Genomic DNA, 19,562 nt, shown 5'->3' with positions numbered 1-19,562 from the left:
TGTAAGATAACTGCCTAACTTCTTTCCAGTGTCGCTGTACCATTTCCACTCCCACCAGTGATTTATGAGAGATCTCGTTTTTTCTGCGTGCACGAGTCTGCTCTTTCTGTTCTTCTTTCTTCCTTCTTTATGCTCCAAGATTCCTTCCTTCATCATATCCTTTTGCTCATATTCCTCTTTAGCCACGTTTTAAAGATAAGTCAGCCGGCAACATTTTTTTTGTAGTTTTCCTTTGTCTGACAATGTCTTTATTTCTGCTTCATTCTTAAAAGATAGTTTCGCGTGATAGAAAAATCACTGTTGAGATGTCTTGTCTTGCAGCCCTTGAAAATGTTTCACTGATCAAAATGTTGTTCAAACAGAATCTGGCAAAGAAATGAATTCTGAGACAACAAGTTCCCCAATTTTAATGAAAAATGACAACGAACAAGATACTGGCTCAGAATCTTTCTTTCTTGCTCCTGGTTTTGGTGAGTTCGAAATGATACATATTGTGAGTAGCACTCTCTAATTTAGGTTCATCAACATTCTTAATATGAATTCTTAGTGATAGCTTTTTCAAAATTAAAATTTTCATTTGAAGATATTTCAGAATCACATATAATACATGAAATTAATACAGAGAGATCTTGTGTACCCTTAACCACATTTCTCCCAATGCTAATATTTTATAAAAATAGAGTAAAATATCAAAAGTAGGATTTTGGCATCAATACAATCTACACATCTATTCATATGTCCCCAGACTGACTTGTTTTCATTTGTATGTTTGCGCGTGTGTTTTGTGCTCTGTACTTTTATAAGATGCTTGCGTTCAGGTATTCGCCACTATAGTGGCAAATTACTTCCAAGAACCCTCTCGTTGCCTGTTTATAACCATGTCGTATGTTGTTCCTTCCCTGGCTTCATCTCTAACCCAATCAAAGGCTAATGTGTTCTCTCCTTCTTTATAATTTTATAGTATTTTATAGAAGAGTATATGAAAAATTGGTGTTACTTTTTTAAATGTTTGGTGAAAAATCTCTGATAAAATCATTTGGGCCTATAGATTCCTTTTCTGAAGGCTTTTAATTGCAAATTTAATGTCTTTGGTGGATATAGGACTGCTTAGATATCTATGTCATCTTGGTTGAGTTTTGGTCTGTGTAATTTTGGAGGAATTGGTTCAACACTTCTAGGTTATCAAATTTTATGAACGTAAAGCAGTTTGTCATATTCCCTATTATCATTTTGATGGCTGCTGGATTACTTCTTTCATTCCTGGTATCGATGATTTGTGTCATCTCTTTCTTTTTGTAATTCTTTTTAGAGTTTTATTAGCTTTATTAATCTTTTGGAGGCATCAGTTTTTTGTTTCATTGATTTCATATTTTTCAGTTTCATTGATTTTTATTCTTTATTATTTCATTCTCTTTGCTTATTGGAGTTTATTTTACTCTTCTTAGTTTTTGGTGTAGGAACTTAGATTATAGATTTAGAACTGTTCTCTTTTCTAATGTAAGCATTTATATTATGCTATAGATTTCAGATTACAGATATATGCTGTAGATTTCATTTTCAGTACTGCCTTAATTATATTTTGATGTGTTGTATTTTCATTAAGTCCTATGTATTTTATTATTTCTTTGAAAACTTTCTATTGTCTATTCCTGATTCCTATTTTGATTCTATTATGGTCAGAAAATATACTCAATATGATATCTTTTCTTTTAAACTTGTTGAGATTTTTTTCCTCTGGTGTAGGATGTGCCTTGATTTGGTGAAAGCTCCGCAGGCATTTCAACTTTGCACATATTCCCTGGCACAGAGGAACATTTGTTCCACAGGCATTCGAAAAAAAAAAAATCTATTCTGGTTTTGTTGGGTGGAATGTTCTATAATGAGAATCCTGTTGGTCGAGTGTGTTGTTCAGATCTTCTATAACCTTGCTGATTTTTGGTCTGCTTATCGCACCAGTTGCTAAGAGAGGGGGGATGTGAGGTCCTCAACTTGAATTATGGATTTCATTATTTCTTCTTTCAGCTCTTTCAGTTTTTGTTTCATGTATTTTGAGAATTTATCATTTGGCATGTTGAGAATCATTGTCTTCCTCGGGTTGATCTTTTTCATCTTTGTTTGTAGTAAATTTCTTTGCCCTGAAGTCTACTTTATCTGATGTCAACGCAGCTACTCTGCTGTTTTTTGGACTCATGTTTGCATGGTATATTCTTCTCCATCTTTTTACTTTCATTCAATCTATGTAATTGAACTTACAGAGTTTCTTGTAAACACCACAGAGTTGATCTTTTTCATCCACATTATCACTTGTTTTCATTTAACTGATATGGTTAGGTTAACTACATACCAGATAATTATTGCTATCATAGACTTAAGTCTATCATTTTGTTACATTTCTTTTGTTTCCTATTTTCTCATTTTTAAAAGTTTCTTCAATTAATTTTTTTAAAAAAGATTTTATTTATTTATCTGACAGAGAGATCACAAGTAGGCAGAGAGGCAGGCAGAGAGGCGGGGGTGGGGGAAGCAGGCTCCCTGCTGAGCAGAGAGCCTGTTGTCCTCAGGCTCCATCCCAGGACTCTGGGATCATGACCTGAGCTGAAGGCAGAGGCTTTAACCCATTGAGCCACCCAGGCGCCCCTTCAATTAATTTTTTTAAGTAATCTCTACACCCAATGTGGGCCTTGAACTCATGACCCCGAGATTGAGAGCTGCATGCCCTACTGAATGGGCCAGCCAGGCGCCCCTCTCATTCTTTTTTTGTTTATCTTCTTTTGCCTTCCTGTGGGTTACCTGAATATTTTTCTATGTTCCATCTTTATGTTTTTTAATATATTGCTTTGTACAGTTTTCCCAGTGGTCGCTCTGGATGTTATTTTATATATATGTGACTTATCACAGTCTACTGGTCTCAGCATTTTACCACTTGGAATGAAGTGCTGAAACTTTTAATTCCACTTAGTTTCCTGTGCCCTCCTCACTTTTAACTTACTGTCTTGGATGTCAGATGGCGTTTTCATTTTTGTTTCGGTCATGAAGCATGATTTATAGAACTCATGATTGCATTATATTCATCCATATTTCTGCCTCTTCTGTTCTTTATTTCTTGTTATTATTGAATGGTATTCTGTGGTATTAGATTTACCATGGCTTGTTGAACCATTCACCTGCTGAAGGACAACTGGGTTGTCATGATTTTGGCTATTATGAATAAAGGTAAGAACACTCATGTGCAGGCTTTGGTGTCATATCATGAGCTTTTATTTCTCTGGGATAAATGCCCAAGAGTGAAATTTCTGTGTCATGTGATCATCGAAGATTCAGTTTTATAAGAATCTGCCAAACTGTTTTCCGGTATAGCCATTCCATTTTATACGGAATGAATGATCAAGTTTCCCTTCATACATACTTCTGCTATTTCTGTTGTTCCCTTTTCCTTCCTGATGCACCAAGATTCTTTCTGTCATCATAACTTTTCTGTTGATCTTCCTGTAACCTCTCCTTAAGAGTAGGTCTGCTAGTGACAAACACTTGTGGTTTTCTTTGTCTGAGAATGTGTTTATTTCTCCTTCACACCTGAACGATAGTTTGCTGGATGGTGAATTTACAATTGAGACTCCTTTTCTTCCAGCGCTTTTACCTGTAGAAATACTGTTAAAAGCAGAAAACAACGTGGGAAACGTCCCTGAGATAATGAATTACCCAGTTGCATTGGAAAAGAACAATAGCCAAGATTCTATCTCGCCATCTCTCTGCGGCCCTTCTGGTTTTGGTGAGTGCGAAATGACACGTATTACAAGCAACGCCATTTAACCTATATTCTTCAAACATCCTTGATACAGGCTAATGGAAGCTTTTTGTTTTCTATTTTAAAGGTTGGTTTTAGGTTATATTAATCAGAATGGCTAACACTTATTGAGTATTATGTACAAGACACTGTGCTAATCAACTGACATATCTCTTCTCTATTAATATTCAAATGACTTCATAAGTAGGTGTTTTTATTACTCCCATTCTCAAAGTCACAGAGCTAGTGAGTGGCAGTTCTGGAACTCTCGGTCCTCTCTGACTTAAAGCTCATGTTTCTTCACACCCTCCTGTATTCCCTGCCAAGCCACAGTGGCAGAGAGGAAGGGACCCTAAGTTCTGTAGTTTCTAAGGGCAAGCCTTCCTAATATTTTATAGTTCCTTTGTGTCTCTACTTCTGGTAGCTATTCTCTTATTAATATTCTAGCATAGGGCTCAGCAAACTTTTTCAGTAATGGGCTAGATCAGAACTATTTTAGGCTCTGTGGGCCATCTGGTGTCTGTCACAACTACTTAGCTCTGCTGCTGTCGCATGAAAGCAGCCACAGATGTAGGTAGATGGATGGGTGTGGCTTTGTGCCAGTGTAACTCGCTTTACACAAACTGGTGTTGGGATTGGCCTGGGGACTGGAGTTTGCTGACTCCTGTCCTAGAGGAGATGCTTTTCTTTTAAATTGTTTTGCTAACTAAACTAGAAAAAAACTTCAAATATTGTATTCTTTATTACTAAATGGGCACTATGATATGCTGTGGTTAGAAGTATACGGTGGTGAAAATTTTCTGAAAGGTAGTCTGTGTAAACATCCGTGGAAGTATTCATGCCAGTTGACTCAGTAATCCCACTGATATCTGAAAATTCAATCAATAGAAAAGATTTGTATTTAAATTTTGGTACAGGATGTTCTTTTCAGAATCGTGAAAAATCGGGAGCAGCCAAACAAGCAACCATAGGGAATTAGCTAAGTTATTCCTGGTATATCCGTGGGGTATGAAACAGTAAAGCACAATGGTCGAGAGCATGGGCTCCTAGGTCAGACCATCTGGGGTCAAATCCCAGCTCTGTGTCTTACTAACCATGTGGTCTTCAGCCACGTCTCTAACCTAAGTATTAGTTTCTTCCTTTGGGGAAGTGACAAAAATCATCGTACCTGTTTCATAGAAGTGTGAGACTCAAATGGAATAATTCACTGAAAGCCCTTAACACAGTGCTCAGAAGGTAAGTGTAACATAAATGTCACCTGTCAGGAAAATCATGAAGATAGGAATGCCGACTTGAAAGAAAAAACCCAAAGAAAATGAAGACATGCTTGAAATAGAATGGTAACTGAAGAAGCAGGATTCAGACTATATACAAAGTATGATTTTAATTCTGTGTTTAAAAAAGAAGAAATAACAAAAAGACTAGAAGGCATTAGCAGAGTAATGGTTCACAGCACTTTGCTTATAAACAGATTTAAAACCTGGCTCTGTGAGTTTATTCAAATGCCTTACCTTCTGTGACCCTCAGTTTCCTCTTCAAAGGGGTAACAAGTTGTTAGGATAATGAAACCGAGCTTATAGACATAAAATATTTAGCCCAGTGCCTGATATATATAGTAGTTACTCAATAAATGTTAGCTTTTTCAAAATTTTCTTAATTATGCCCGCCCATACTTTCTAGATTATCTTTAGGGAACATATACTCCTACAGTAATATGGCTCCGAGTGTACTTTTAGATGATAAAAGGGAGCAGTGGGATCTCAGAGCCACATGTTTGCATATGCATCTTTGGCCCAAGAGTTGAATTTATTCAAGACAATGAAATGACTAGTTCAAGTACCAAAAATTCAAGAAGAGCAAAAGTGAAAAATGCTAAGTTATGCAGATGGCATCAAAGAGACCTTTTGAAGGGAGAGAGGGGTATAGGAAAAGATTTATCCAAGTAGAAATTAGTGAATTAGAAATCAATTAGTTTAATTTTCTTGGGCACTTTCTTGGTATCCTTGCATGAGAAAACCAAGACTTTACTTTCTCTCTGTGTTTTAAAAGGGTATCTTGGTGATCCAAAAAGGAATGTCAGGTTGCTTAATATTAATTTGCTGACTGCACAAAAGAAGAGCCATCCGAGGCATGCAGCCCGCTACTTGGTTCATGTTTTGTTCTCCAAGGAAATTCTGGTGCGCAGCTGGGTAGGCATCAACTCCCAAGGCCGCCAACCTCTAGATCCAAACAAAGTGGCTGCAATAAGAGGTATGTAAACTCTTTGTGAAGTCTTGTCTGATTATCACTGGGTCGTCTGATGAATGTTATTGGAAGTTTAAGAGCTAGTGAGGAAGACTGTGTAAATCTTAGAGCTGTTTTTCACCTGTCTGACCCCGATTTTACAATTTAACATTACGTAATGGGTAACAACTTGTAAAGAATGCAACTTGTCCATAGACTAATGGAATAAGACAAGATTTATTTTTTATTTTTTTTAAAGATTAAAAAAATTTATTTCACAGAGAAAGAGAGAAAGAGAGAGAAAGACTGCACAAGTTGGCGGGGGGAGTGACAGTCAGAGGGAGAGGCTCCCTGCTAAGCAGAAAGCCCTACATGGGGTTCCATCCCAGGACCCCGGGATCATGACCTGAGCTGAAAGCAGGCGCTTAACCGACTGAGCCACCCAGGCGCCCAAGACAAGCTTCATTGATTATAGCTGCTTATGGCTAGAACTAAGTCAATTTTTTAGTGCTCAATCTTGGTACTAAAAAAATAAAGAAAAAAGCCCCCCAAAATGGGGAGGATTAAAACACACTTTGGTGCTACTAACTGACAAAAGAGAAATAGAAAGTCATGATTAATCTAATTCAGCCTCCTGCCTTCCCCGCTTCCAGCAATTTGGTTGAAGGTTGTAGAACTCATGGGCACTGAGACCATAACAACGAATAAGTATTTCTGACCTCAAGGAGTTCACAGTCTAGAAAGGACTGTTGAGGGAAACAGATCAATCCCAGTCCAGGGCGATAATGTTGTAGAAGCTCAGAGAGTAAGCAACTACTCTGAGGGCACTGGGGGAGGCTTACTAAGGACAGAACACTTGGGCTAGATTTTAAATCCTTAGCTAGATGAATAGGAAGGATATTCTAGGCAGAGGGAATAGCTTCTAGGGAAGATGGACACGTAGTGTCCCAAATAAATACACTGCAGTCTAAGAGTGTTGGCTATAACACCATTTTCTGCTTACAGGTTTCCTTTTCAGTTTTAATATATCCATAGGGTTATTCAATGGCATTAGCCCCCAGAAATAGTTGACATTCTGTTACACACTTTTTTTTGAAAGCACCATAACCTCATCGCTTCTCAGCTGTTTGGCTAAGATTTATGTATAGTATCTGTTCTTAGTTTAATAAAAGCACCACAGCCTCGTTAGTGGCTCCCCACATCAGTGTTTTATAGGGGAATTGCACCTTAGAAGAAGTGAGATACTCAGCAAAACATCCTTTTTTGGTAGAATTTTTAAACTCTCAGAAAGAGAGAAAAGAGCAGTAATTCAAAATAGAAAATGTCAGTATTTTCAACTAAAAAAGTCTCATCAGTTCTTTGGGTTTTGTTTTCTTTTTATAAAATTTTCATCAATGTTTTCCACTATTTGCAGAACATCTGGCAACAAATTTTCCCAACCATGATTTGCGTGAATGTGGAAAAGACTGGAAAACTTGTGTTGCTGATATCAATTCTCTGATCTATTGTTTATGTGCCGAATCCCTCACAGCACCAGTAAGTTATTTTTTATTTAAATATGGTCACTGCTGTATCAGGGCATACTGTATACAGTTCCAGAATGGAGAGTGTGACACATGGCATCTTTAGGTCGTGTGTTCAAAATCTTGTTTATTTAATTTTGTGGGCAGTGTATGGTCTCTGCCTGTTTATTTTACTCTTTGATATTTATGCTCCATACAAATATCCTAAAGAGAAAACGAAGCAAATGGAGTGTTACGATCAGTGTATTTGAAGGCATAGGGTATATGAAGAAGAGTTCTCAGCTGCAGAGATGTTTGGGAAATCTTTTTCAGCATCCCGCTGAGTACCGCAGAGAAGGGGAGACTGTGGCATGGCAGCAAAGGGAGGCGCTTCTGTCTTTGTCCCCTTTCAGTGATGGCAGAACCTGGTGGATGTCGTGCTGGCCGTGAGGTTCAGCTGCTGCCGGTATCTTACCATGTCCCTAGTTACTTGTTAAACAGGAATCTGGCTTTTCTCGCATCCATTCAATCATGAAAGTGCATTAGAGATTTTTTTTTTTTTAACACAAATGGGCCCGCAGGGGAGAGTGTCACGTCTATTGCTTTCTCCTGTTGAAGCATTTAACTTAACAATTTCTCATTTCCACCCACCTCTCTACAAAGCCCATGTTATTCTCGCCATGTCTCGTTGGTCCTGCATCTCTAGAGTAAGTGCATGGAAGCTATTTGCCCAGAATATCTGTAGCTGAGCTTCTGTTTTCCTGGTGAACGGCTTGATTTCAGTGATAGCTCAAGCACCATCTGTCTGAAACCAAATCTGCTTATTTGTCACATTCCCTTTTCTATCCTACAAAAATTGCACCCTCAACATTTGAATGTAAAATTATGATGCTGCCTGGAAAATGCTAATTTGCATATGTGCTTCAGCGTCAGGAGAGAAGCAGCAGCTGCCATGTACCTGCCGTGTCCTTGACTCCGAGGGAGACGGTCCCCGACGGGTGACAGCGGCAGCCCCGCAGGGAAGCTTGTGAGAAGTGCAGAGTCTTGAGGGTCCCGTTAGACCTGCAGAGGCAGAATTTGCATTTTAGCAAGACCCCAGGGGGTTCGCGTGTACAGAGCCATGTGGGAAGTCCTGGCCTAGAGTGCGGGTTGTCACCGAATCACGGGAGACGCTTTCAAAGAAAGTCGTGAATGCTGGAGCTCTCCCACCCTTGGCACCAGAGGGTCTGGTGACATATGCCAAGAAAGTGGGTCTCAAGCACAGCTTAAAAAAAAAAATCCCCAAGGTCTTTAGAGATTCCTAGAGTCTCTAGCCACTGGGGAAAAAGAGAAAACAAACAAGAATGGTAAAAAAATAAAAACCCCCAAATTGTCAACTCAGAACAGACTCATTTACGCGTTTCTTCAGGAAATGTTTACTAAGCACTTATTTGGCGCCAGCAGTTATCATTAGATAAAGCTACCGAGCCCTCCAAGAGGCTAAGCCACATGTCTGCTTCTGTCACGGCGCACACTACCTGGGGGTTTCTGGTGACCTTATTAAAGACCGTTGCTCCCTCGCCAATCTGGGGGGCCCTGGCAGGTGATGGAGCGTGACCATATCTTCTCACAGGGGGACTTTGGTTATTATAGACACAATGTTGTGTTTCAGCAGAAAACTGGTGACAGCAATAAAGGCCCCCCCAGTCTCGACATCCCAGCGCCTACAGATTTGAACGATAAAGGGGGGACTGATGGCCATGAAAGCAGTTCCCAGCTTTGTGAGCGAACCATTGCCTTCAGAACAGGAGAAAATGGGAATTCTTGGTGGAACAGCAGTGTTTACCCTCAAGGAGTTCAAGAACGTCCCACTGAGAATTCAGTGATATGTTATGAAGCACTGGGTGAGTTATTAATACGAGTTCTCTTGATGCTAAATGTTGAGTCTGGATGGTACATTCCTGGGGCTCAGGGTACTGTTCTACTTTCAAAGATTTTTGAAACTTTTCATAATGAGACATCTAAACAACTTAATCTCTCCTATTAATGGGTTAATGAAATATAGAAACCTACTTCTGGGACTGATAGGTTTATTTATTTATTTATCTGAGAGACAGGAGAAACAGAGCACGTGAGTGCGCGGAGGGAGAGGGAGAGAGCACCTTAAGCCAACTCTGTGCTGAGCACGAAGCCCGGCCCGGGGCTCGATCTCATGACCCTGAGGTCACGCCCTGGGCTGAAACCAAGAGTTGGATGCTTCACCAACTGTGCCACTCAGGCGCCCCGAGACTGATAGTTTTTAACATTAAGCTACATCTGCTATTTTTCCTTCAGAAAGCAGCTCTGGGTCTGTTCCTTCAAGCCGGGCAAACTCTCTGGTTAGGCAGAAGGAGCTACAGCGGGTTGTGACTCAGGGGTCTTGCTCTCTCTGTGCCTGACACATGACAGGTGCTCTTTAAACGGTTTTTGTGTGAATTAATGAATCTCATTCCTCAAAACATTTTGCCCCCACTGCTCGCTGTCGGCTGGAGGCACATCCTACTGCATTCGTATCAAGGGGCGGTGGGTTCCGTAGGTGACTGTGCACCTGCCACTCATGCTTCCCGACACCTCCTCCTCAGTCTGCTCGGGTTTAGTGGCACCTGAGGTGGCCAAACTCTTTTCCGTCTCTCCCCTGCCAACCCTCAGTAGGGTATGACCTGTGAACCTCTTCCAATGAAATTATTTAAAAGGTGCATCTTTATATATATTTTTTCCATTATAAAAGTAAAATAACTACTATGTTTGTTTTTTGGATTTTTTTTTTTTAGATTTTGTTTATTTATTTGACAGAGAGAAAGAGAGAGATCACAAGTAGGCAGAAAGGCAGGCGGAGAGAGAGGAGGAAGCAGGGCCGGATGCAGGACTCGATCCCAGGACCCTGGGATCATGACCTGAGCCGAAGGCAGAGGCTTAACTCACTGAGCCACCCAGGCGCCCCTGTAACTACTGTATTTGTTCAGGCTGTATACCGCAGAAACAAACCCTGGCCTAATTAAACCATAGCAAAAATCAGTGGATGAAGAGCTCCTGGATTTGAAGAAGCGTGGAGCAAACCAAGCCGTAAACAGGAGCCAAACCACCAACCCTTAGATTGTGACCTCTCTTGCCCACTGAGGTCTGTGGGGGCTCTGTCTGCATCTTCCATGATCTCTACGTTCTAGTTCCCTCTCGTCCCTGTTAGATTCCTAGGACAAAGAATCTCTACAGCGCTTAGGTCCCAGGTCTAGAACCAGGAGATAGGGCCAACTAAATCAACTGTGAGCCAGGCAGCTGCCCACTTTGTGTACAGTCTCTTACACCGTTTTGTTTTGAAAACGTCGAAAATATTCTGCAGGAAAGAAAGGCTCCTATGATCAAGATACCATAAAAAACTAAGATGAACATTTTAATTTTCTTCTAATTTTTTTCTTACCTTTTAAAACATTATGGTCTCTATATATTCACGCTTCTTTTTAAACATGATATGTGTGGGCGCCTGGGTGGCTCAGTCGTTAAGCCTCTGCCTTCTGCTCAGGTCACGATCCCGTGGTCCTGGGATTGAGCCCCGCATCCGGCGCTCTGCTCGGCGGGGAGCCTGCTTCTCCCTCTCCCACACCCCCTGCTTGGGTTCTCTTTCTTGCTGTGTCTCTCTCTGTCAAATAAATAAATAAATAAATAAATAGATAGATAGATAGATAGATAGATAAATAAATCTTTAATAAAAAAAGAAAATAAACATGATATGTGTGTTTTCCTCAAGAATCTCCATTGTTTATGATCATTGCTTTTAACAGTGTATAATATTCCATTGAGTAAGTATATCCTAACTTGTTTAACTACCTGCCTCTTTCCTTTTTTTTTTTTTTTTGAGGATTTTTTTTGGGGGAGGGGATTATCAGTAACACAAATCATGCTGCCAAAAAACTCGTTTGGATAGCTTTGTACATATTTTGAATTCTTTACTTTTTAAAAAATATTTTATTTATTTATTTGACAGAGAGACACAGCCAGAGAGGGAACACAAGCAGGAGCAGTGGGAGAGGGAGAAGCAGGCTTCCTACCAAGCAGGGACCCCGATGTGGGGCTTGATCCCTGGACTCTGGGATCATGATCTGAGCCAAAGGCAGACGCTCTACTACTGAGCCACCCAGGAGTCCCAGATCCTTTTCTTTTCTTTTCTTTTCTTTTCTTTTCTTTCTTTCTTTCTTTCTTTCTTTCTTTCTTTCTTTCTTTCTTTCTTTCTTTTTTTCTTTTTCTAAAGGTTATTTATTTATTTGAGAAAGAGAGTTCAAGTGAGCAGGAAGAGGGGGAGAGAGAGAGGGAGAGAGAGAATCTCCAGCAGACTCCCCACTGAGCATGGAGCCTTTTGTTTAATAAAATGTTTAGGGATGAATTTATTAAAAGAAGTGCCAGGTGTGCTTTCTGAAAATTACAAGATATTTTTGAAATAAATTAGGAAAGACCTAAATACATAGATATCCCATGTTCATGAACAGAAGACTTAGCATTATCTTTTAAAAAGATTCTATTTATTTATTTATTTGAGAGAGAGAGCAAGTGTGCACATGCAAGTGGTGGGGCGGAGCAGAGGGAGGGGGACAAGGAGACTTCATGCCGAGCTTGGGGCTGGACGCAAGACTCAGTCCCAAGACCCTGAGATCATGACCTGAGCTAAAATCAAGAGTTGGACACTTAACCAACTAAGCCACCCAGGCACCCCTTGGATTGTTAAGTTAGGTTCTCAGAATTGAAATTACCAAGTTAAAGAGTATTAACCTGTTTTTCTGACTTTGATAAATACTACTAGGAGAATCTTCTAGAGTGAAGTCTTAAGACCCGCTAAATGAACTTATTTTTAAATAATTCAGTGTCTCTTGGTAAATGCTGGATCTGGGGGTTTCAGTAATTAATACGGCCACCCATTAAATGATGAATGTTCCAAGATGAAAAATATGCTTATTGACATGTAAGAATCATATTATATTTCTTTAACATATTTTCTCCAATAAACAATTCTTTATTGTATATAAAATAGAATATTTTTAAATGTAGTTAATTTGAATCACTAGGACTGAGGTGAGATGAACATGGTTAGGCTGTGGGGTTGAGGAATGAAAATAGACTTAAAATTTATTTTTCAGTTCAAGTAAGGTAACTAAAATATGATAGCTGAGTTTGCTGATTTTTAAATGATGACTTTAATACCCAACAGAAAACTTGCTTTTTAAAAATTGTAAATATTTTAGTAAGAATCTTGTTGCTTCTTTTTGAACAAGTCTTTGTTATAAAGAGGATAACAGTGCACTGAAATTACTTCGTTAGAATTTGTTATGAAAAATAAGCATAATGTTGGGGCGCCTGGATGGCTCAGTGAGTTAAGCCACTGCCTTTGGCTCAGGTCATGATCCCAGAGTCCTGGGATCCAGCCCCGCATCGGGCTCTCTGCTCAGCAGGGAGCCTGCTTCCTCTCTCTCTCTCTGCCTGCCTCTCTGCCTCCTTGTGATCTCTGTCTGTCAAATAAGTAAATAAAATCTTTAAAAAAAAAAAGCATAATGTTAATAAAACTGATTCTGTCCTACTAGGTAAGAGAACACTGAGTCGTTTCCCTGAACCACTGGAGTATCCGTAATCACATCAGCAGTGATTCCTGTTTCGTCTCTCATGCTATCTCATGATACACTAAAAGCTTAAGGGCTTACTATTTTTTAAGTTCTCAGATTCTGGAGCCTAAAAATTCAGAAAAATCAAAGCCTTAAAAAAAAACCAAAAACTTGACCTTGCCATGAACATTGACATCTTTTTCCTCTTTTGCTTCTAGAATATCTTGGAAATCCAGGTAGAAATATACAGTTGCCACATTCGGTACTGACTATAGCCAAAGGGAAGTCTCGCCCAGAACTGGCAGCCAGATACCTCATTCGCAACCTGTTCACAGAAGAAGTCTTGATAAAAAGTAATGTCTATGGAAATCTGGGGTATGGCATGTATGCCCTTAACCCCAACAGGATTCACGCTCTTCGAGGTTGGTCGCATGTTCAGTATGTGAGAATAAATAAAAAGCTAGTTACATTACAGAAGGGCTGAAACTACAATCCATTCAGTTTGTTTGTGTTCTGAGGAGAGAGGGAGCTCTCACTAATTCCTTCCTTAGGGTATAACAAGGAATGGTTCCATGAATTGTTTCTCTTCTGCATTCGGGCTCTCCAGGCTAATTGCTCTGTCTTGCCATCATAGGGAAACCCAAACACTTTGGTTTACTGAGGATCAAGGTCAAAGCTGCCGGGCTTTGTCAGTTTGCCAGAGTGTCAACAATAGCACAGCAGGGTAATTTGCTAGATTTTTCTTGTGCACGTGAGCTCAGGGCAGTCTTTATCTGTGATGTGTAGAGATGATATAGCTTCCAAAAGCGATCCTGTGCAAATTTAAATTTGGACAAAGCAGGAAGCAGAATACTTCTTACTTGTGTCACTGGGCCCCAGCAAAGAGAGATTCTGAGCCCCAGACTGATCTTAGTTGGTTCTTGTTTGGTTCCTGTCTTCATATCACACATACCCAGCAAATCTGAACACTTCGGGTTTCAGACTAAACTAAAGAAGCCTGGCTTGCAGGACCTTCTGTAAGCATTCGCTATCGTCTACCCACTTGTTTTCAAACTTGTCTTTTTTCTTTATTGCAACTCATAGTAAAAAAATAGGGTTTATGTTGTGACTCAGGAGATGTGTGTATGAGTTTTTAAAAATGCAAGCAAAAGCTTCACAATGTTTATTTCGATGAGATTACATTCCAGTGGTTTCTATTCTATTACACTTTTAAAAAGATTATTTATTTACTTATTTATTGGACAGAGAGAGAGAGAGAGCATGCATAAATGGGGGGGGGTGGCAGGCAGAGGCAGAAGGAGAGACAGGCTCCCCACTGAGCAGAGAGCCAGCTGTGGGCTTGATCCCAGGACCCCAGGATCAGGACCTGAGCTGAAGGCAGATACTTCACCTACTGAGCCATCCAGGCACCCCTCTATTACATTTTTTTAAAAGTGCTGCCATCACTGACATCACGACCTAGTAATTGGTCACAGTTGGCAATTTGGACATCACGGAGCTAACCCACTGGGCAAAAAACCAAAACCTAATACCTCTTCTGGTTAAAAAAAAGAACACAGACTTTGTAAACAATTTGGAAATGGAGATGTTTATAGGAGAAATATCTTTCTAGTTAAAATAATCTTTTTAAAGATTTATTTATTTATTTTTGGGAGAGAGAGAGAGAGAGAACGTGTATGTAAGACAGAGGGAGAGGGAGAGGGAGAGACGCAGACTTCCCCTCGATGTGGGGCTCCATCTCACCATCCTGAGATCATGACCTGAGCTGAAACCAAGAGCCTGAAGCTTAACTGACTGAGCCACCCAGGCGCCCCAGTCTAATTAAATCATTTTTTGTTTTGACAGACAGAGATCACAAGTAGGCAGAGAGGCAAGCAGAGGGCAGGGGGAAGCAAGCTCCCTGCTGAGCAGAGAGCCTGATGTGGGGCTCGATCCCAGGACCCTGGGACCATGACCTGAGCCGAAGACAGAGGCTTTAACCCACTGAGCCACCCAGGTGCCCTAAAAACATGTTTTTTTCTAAAAACATTTTTTTAAGTGAGGGAAAAGAGGTGACTTTTATAGTTCTTTAAATATCTGGAATATATTAGTTCCTCAAAAGTGGACTAAAGATATTATTCTACGCATTTCATTTTGTTTTATCCCTTATTGAATTATATTACAAGCTGAGAAGATGTCTTTTGTAGTAAAAAATATTCAGTATGAGTTTGACATACTATCCACATGGGGCATATTTTAACAAATTTGCTGTAAGACTCCAAGTTCTATTCCTGTATGGAAGGGCAGCCATGTGAATTGTTTCAGCAGAGAGAATGCAAGAGAATCATCATCATTGTCCTAGGGTTGTGGGCAGAGCCAGGCCCAAGGAGGGGAATCTGACCAGAAAGCATATTTTACTTTAATATAGGGATAAAATGAACTTGGAGAATGAAGAGTCGGAACAAAGGCCGAGTGACCAGAGATTTCTGCACTCGTAGAAGGACTGGACCTTATAGTCTCCAGTGCAATTTCTTTAGAACTATTGATTCAGTATAATTTAAAACACACAAAAATGTACAGAAAATGATATAGTAGTATAATAAGGACCTGGCAGCCCAGTACAGATGTAGATGCTTTGCTTTTTGTGCTACAGGTTATTTTTTTAAATAATAAGGCATTACTGATATAATTAAAACTCATCTCACCAACTGTTTCCCTTGTCTTTCTCCCCAAAAGTAACCATAATCTTAGAGTTAGATGAATCATTCACATACGTATTTTATGCTTTTGCTACCTATATTGATAGATCTATAAATAATATATAATGTCATTCTATGGTTGTTTTAGTGTACATAAATGGGGATATATAGTATGTATCCTTTTGACAAATTTTTTTTTATAGATTTTATTTATTTATTTGACAGACAGAGATCACAAGTAGGCAGAGAGGCAGGCAGAGAGAGAAAGGGAAGCAGGTTCCCTGCTGAGCAGAGAGCCCGATGCGGGGCTCGATCCCAGGACCCTGGGATCATGACCTAAGCTGAAGGCAGAGGCTTTAACCCACTGAGCCACCCAGGTGCCCCCTTTAGCAAATTTTTATCACTCCACATTATGTTTTTGAGATCTTGCTCATGGATTTTAACTGCTGATTGGTATCCCACTGACTAAGTAAAGTAGTTGATTCTTCTATTCTGATATAATTTTTTATTCTAAGATTTTATTATTTGGGGGCACTCTTCTGGAAACTAATAATCAAAAGTAAATATATCTGCTAGCCAAAGGTATTGATTTTACGAAGAAACTGTTGTTTGATGCTCTCTGATGAGAGTTCAGTATTGCTTCAGGGGTCTTTAGAGAGTGCTTTACATGGAGACAGTTCGTGGGTGGCAGATTTGCAGTCAGTGCACAACCTTACTCCTATGCTCTCCACCCATTTCTGCATATCACAGAACCGTAAAGTCTTAGCAATAGGAAGTACGTTACACATCCTCCAAGACAACCTTTCCCCCAGAGCAGGAATTTGATCTCAGCTTTGACATAGTTGCCTCCCCTCCGCTCAAACACTTCTACTGATGGCAATCCAGTACATTTTTAAAAATTTTGTTTGTATTTATTTATTTTAAGTTTTTATTTAAATCGTGGTTAGTTAAAATAGAGTGTAATATTAGTTTCAGGTGTACAATGTAGTGATTTGACACTTCCGTACATCACCTGGCGGTCATCAGGACGCGTGCCCTCCTTGATCCCCATCACCTGTCTCACCCAACCCCTACCCACCCACCTCCCCTCTGGTAATCATCTCTGTGCTCTATAGTTAAGAGTTTGTTTCTTGGGCACCTGGGTGGCTCAGTGGGTTAAAGCCTCTACCTTCGGCTCATATTATCCCGGGGTCCTGGGATCGAACCCCACATTCTCTCTGCTCAGCAGAGAGCCTGATTCCTCCTCTCTCTCTGTCTGCCTCTCTGCCTACTTGTGATCTCTGTCTGTCAAATAAATAAATAAAATATTTTTTTAAAAAATAGTCTGTTTCTTCGTTTGCCTCTCTCTCTCTTTCCATCTGTTCATTTTTTGTTTGTTTGTTTATTACATTCCACATATGAGTAGAATTCGTCTTTCTTGGACTGACTTATTTTGCTTAGCATAATACTTCCTAAGTCTTTTCATGGCCTTGCAAATTGCAAGGTTTTCTTCTTCTTCTTCTTTTTTTTTTTCGAAGATTTTATTTATTTATTTGACACTGAGAGAGAGCGAGATCATATATGTAAGCAGAGAAACAGGCAGAGAGAGAAGAGGAAGCAGGCTCCCTGCTGAGCAGAGAGCCCAATGTGGGGCTTGATCCCAAGACCCTGAGATCATGACCCGAACCAAATGCAGTGGCTCAACCCTCTGAGCCACCCAGGTGCCCTACGTTTTATTCTTTTTATAGCTGAGTAATGTTCCAATGTACATATATATATCACCTCTTCTTTACCAGTTCATCAGTTGATGGACATGTGTGCTGGTTTCATAATTTGGCTGTTGTAGATAATGCTGCTGTGAACAACAGGGGGCATGTATCCCTTTGAATTAGTCTTTTTATATTCTTCGGGAAAATATTCAGTACAACAGTTGCTGGATCATAGCGTAGTTCTATTTTTAACTTTTTTTAAAATTTAGTTTCTTTTCAGTGTAACAGTATTCATTGTTTATGCACCACACCCAGTGCTCCATGCAATCAGTGCCCTCCCTAATACCCACCACCAGGCTCACCCAACCTCCCACCCCCCCGCCCCTTCAAGACCTTCAGGTTGTTTTTCAGAGTCCATAGTCTCTCATGGTACACCTCCCCTTCCAATTTACCTCAACTCCCTTCTTTCCATCTCCCCATGTCCTCTGTGTTATTTGTTATGCTCCACAAATAAGTGAAACCATATGATAATTGACTCTCTCTGCTTGACTTATTTCAAAAATTTTTGAGGAAACTCCATGTTGTCTTCCAGGGTGGCTGAACGAATTTGCATGCCCACCAGTGGTGGAGGAGGGTTCCTCTTTCTCTGCATCCTCACCAGCACCTGTTATTTCTTGTGTTGTTGATTTTAGCCTTTCTGATAGGTGTGAAGTGACACCTCATTGTAGTTTTGATTCGCATTTCCCTGATGATGAGTGGCATTGGGTATCTTTTCATGTGTCTGTTGGCCATCTGGCTGTCTTCTGTGCAGAAATGGCTACTCATGTCTTTGGTTCATTTTTTAATTGGATTATTCAATTTTTTGGGTGTTGAGTTTTATAAGTTCTTTATATATTTTGGATTCTAACCCTTTATCGGATATGTCATTTGCAAATATCTTCTCCCATTCCATAGGTTGCCTTTTAGTTTAGTTTAATTGTTTCCTCTGCTGTGCAGAAGCTTTTTATCTTAATGAAGTCCCAATAGTTTATTTTTACTTGTGTTTCCCTTCCCTCAGGAGACATGTCTAGAAAAATATTACTATGGCTGATGTTGAAAAGGTTACTGCCTGTGTTCTCCTTTAGGATTTTTATGGTTTCATGTCTCACATTTAGGTCTTTCTTCTATTTTGAATTTATTTTTGTGTGTGGTGTAAGAAAGTGGCCCAGTTTCATTCTTTTGCATGTAGTTTGTCCAGCTTTCCCAACACCATTTGTTGAAGAGACTTCCTTTTTACCATTGCATATTCTTTCCTCCTTTGGTGAAGATGATTTAACCATATAATTGTGGGCTTATTTCTGGGTTTTCTATTCTGTTCTATAGAGCTATATGTCTATTTTTGTGCCAGTAACATACTGTTTGGATCACTAGAGCTTTATAATATAACTTGAAGTACAGAATTGTGATGCTTTCAGGTTTGCTTTTCTTTTTCAAGTTTATTTTGGCTATTTGGAGTCCTTTTGTGGTCCCCTACTAATTTTAGGATTGTTTGTTCTAGCTCTGTGAAAAATGCTATTTTTTAAAGAGATTTTTATTTATTTATTTGACAGAGAGAGATCACAAGTAGGCAGAGAAGCAGGCAGAGAGAGAGAGGGGAGAAGGAAGCAGGCTCACTGCTGAGTAGAGGGCTCAATCCCAGGTCCCCGAGATCATGATCTGAGCTGAAGGCAGAGGACTTAACCCACTGAGCCACCCAGGTGCCCCAATGCTGTTGGTATTTTGATAGGGATTACATTAAATGCGTAGATTGCTTTGGGTGGTATAGACATTTTAACAATATTTGTTCTTCTGATCCAAGAGTATGGAATATCCTTCCATGTGTTTGTGTCATCTTCAGTTTCTTTCATCAGTGTTTTATAATTTTCAGAGTACAAGTCTTTCACCTCTTTGATTAGGTTTATTCCCAGGTATCTTAGAGTTTTTGGTGCAGTTGTAAGTGGAATTGACTTCCCTTTCTGCTGTTTCATTATTGGTGTATAGCAATACAACAGATTTCTGCACGTTGATTTTGTATTCTGCAACTTGACTGGATTCGTGTATCAGTTCTA

General features: G+C 39.8%; 1 protein-coding gene across 1 annotated transcript in view; it reads left to right on the top strand.

The window, feature by feature from the left end:
- The window catches only part of BEND2 (BEN domain containing 2), a 59,572-nt gene that overhangs the window by 30,284 nt on the left and 9,726 nt on the right, over positions 1–19,562 (top strand). Inside the window, exons 13-18 of the mRNA XM_032331520.1 lie at positions 363–470; positions 3,629–3,769; positions 5,834–6,034; positions 7,422–7,543; positions 9,161–9,392; positions 13,328–13,531. Of these exons, the coding sequence (XP_032187411.1) occupies positions 363–470; positions 3,629–3,769; positions 5,834–6,034; positions 7,422–7,543; positions 9,161–9,392; positions 13,328–13,531 (1,008 nt within the window). The remainder of the gene's footprint in view (positions 1–362; positions 471–3,628; positions 3,770–5,833; positions 6,035–7,421; positions 7,544–9,160; positions 9,393–13,327; positions 13,532–19,562) is intronic.

Source organism: Mustela erminea, chromosome X, assembly GCF_009829155.1.
Source record: "Mustela erminea isolate mMusErm1 chromosome X, mMusErm1.Pri, whole genome shotgun sequence".
NCBI lineage: Eukaryota > Metazoa > Chordata > Mammalia > Carnivora > Mustelidae > Mustela > Mustela erminea.
This window is presented reverse-complemented; position numbering and strand designations above follow the sequence as displayed.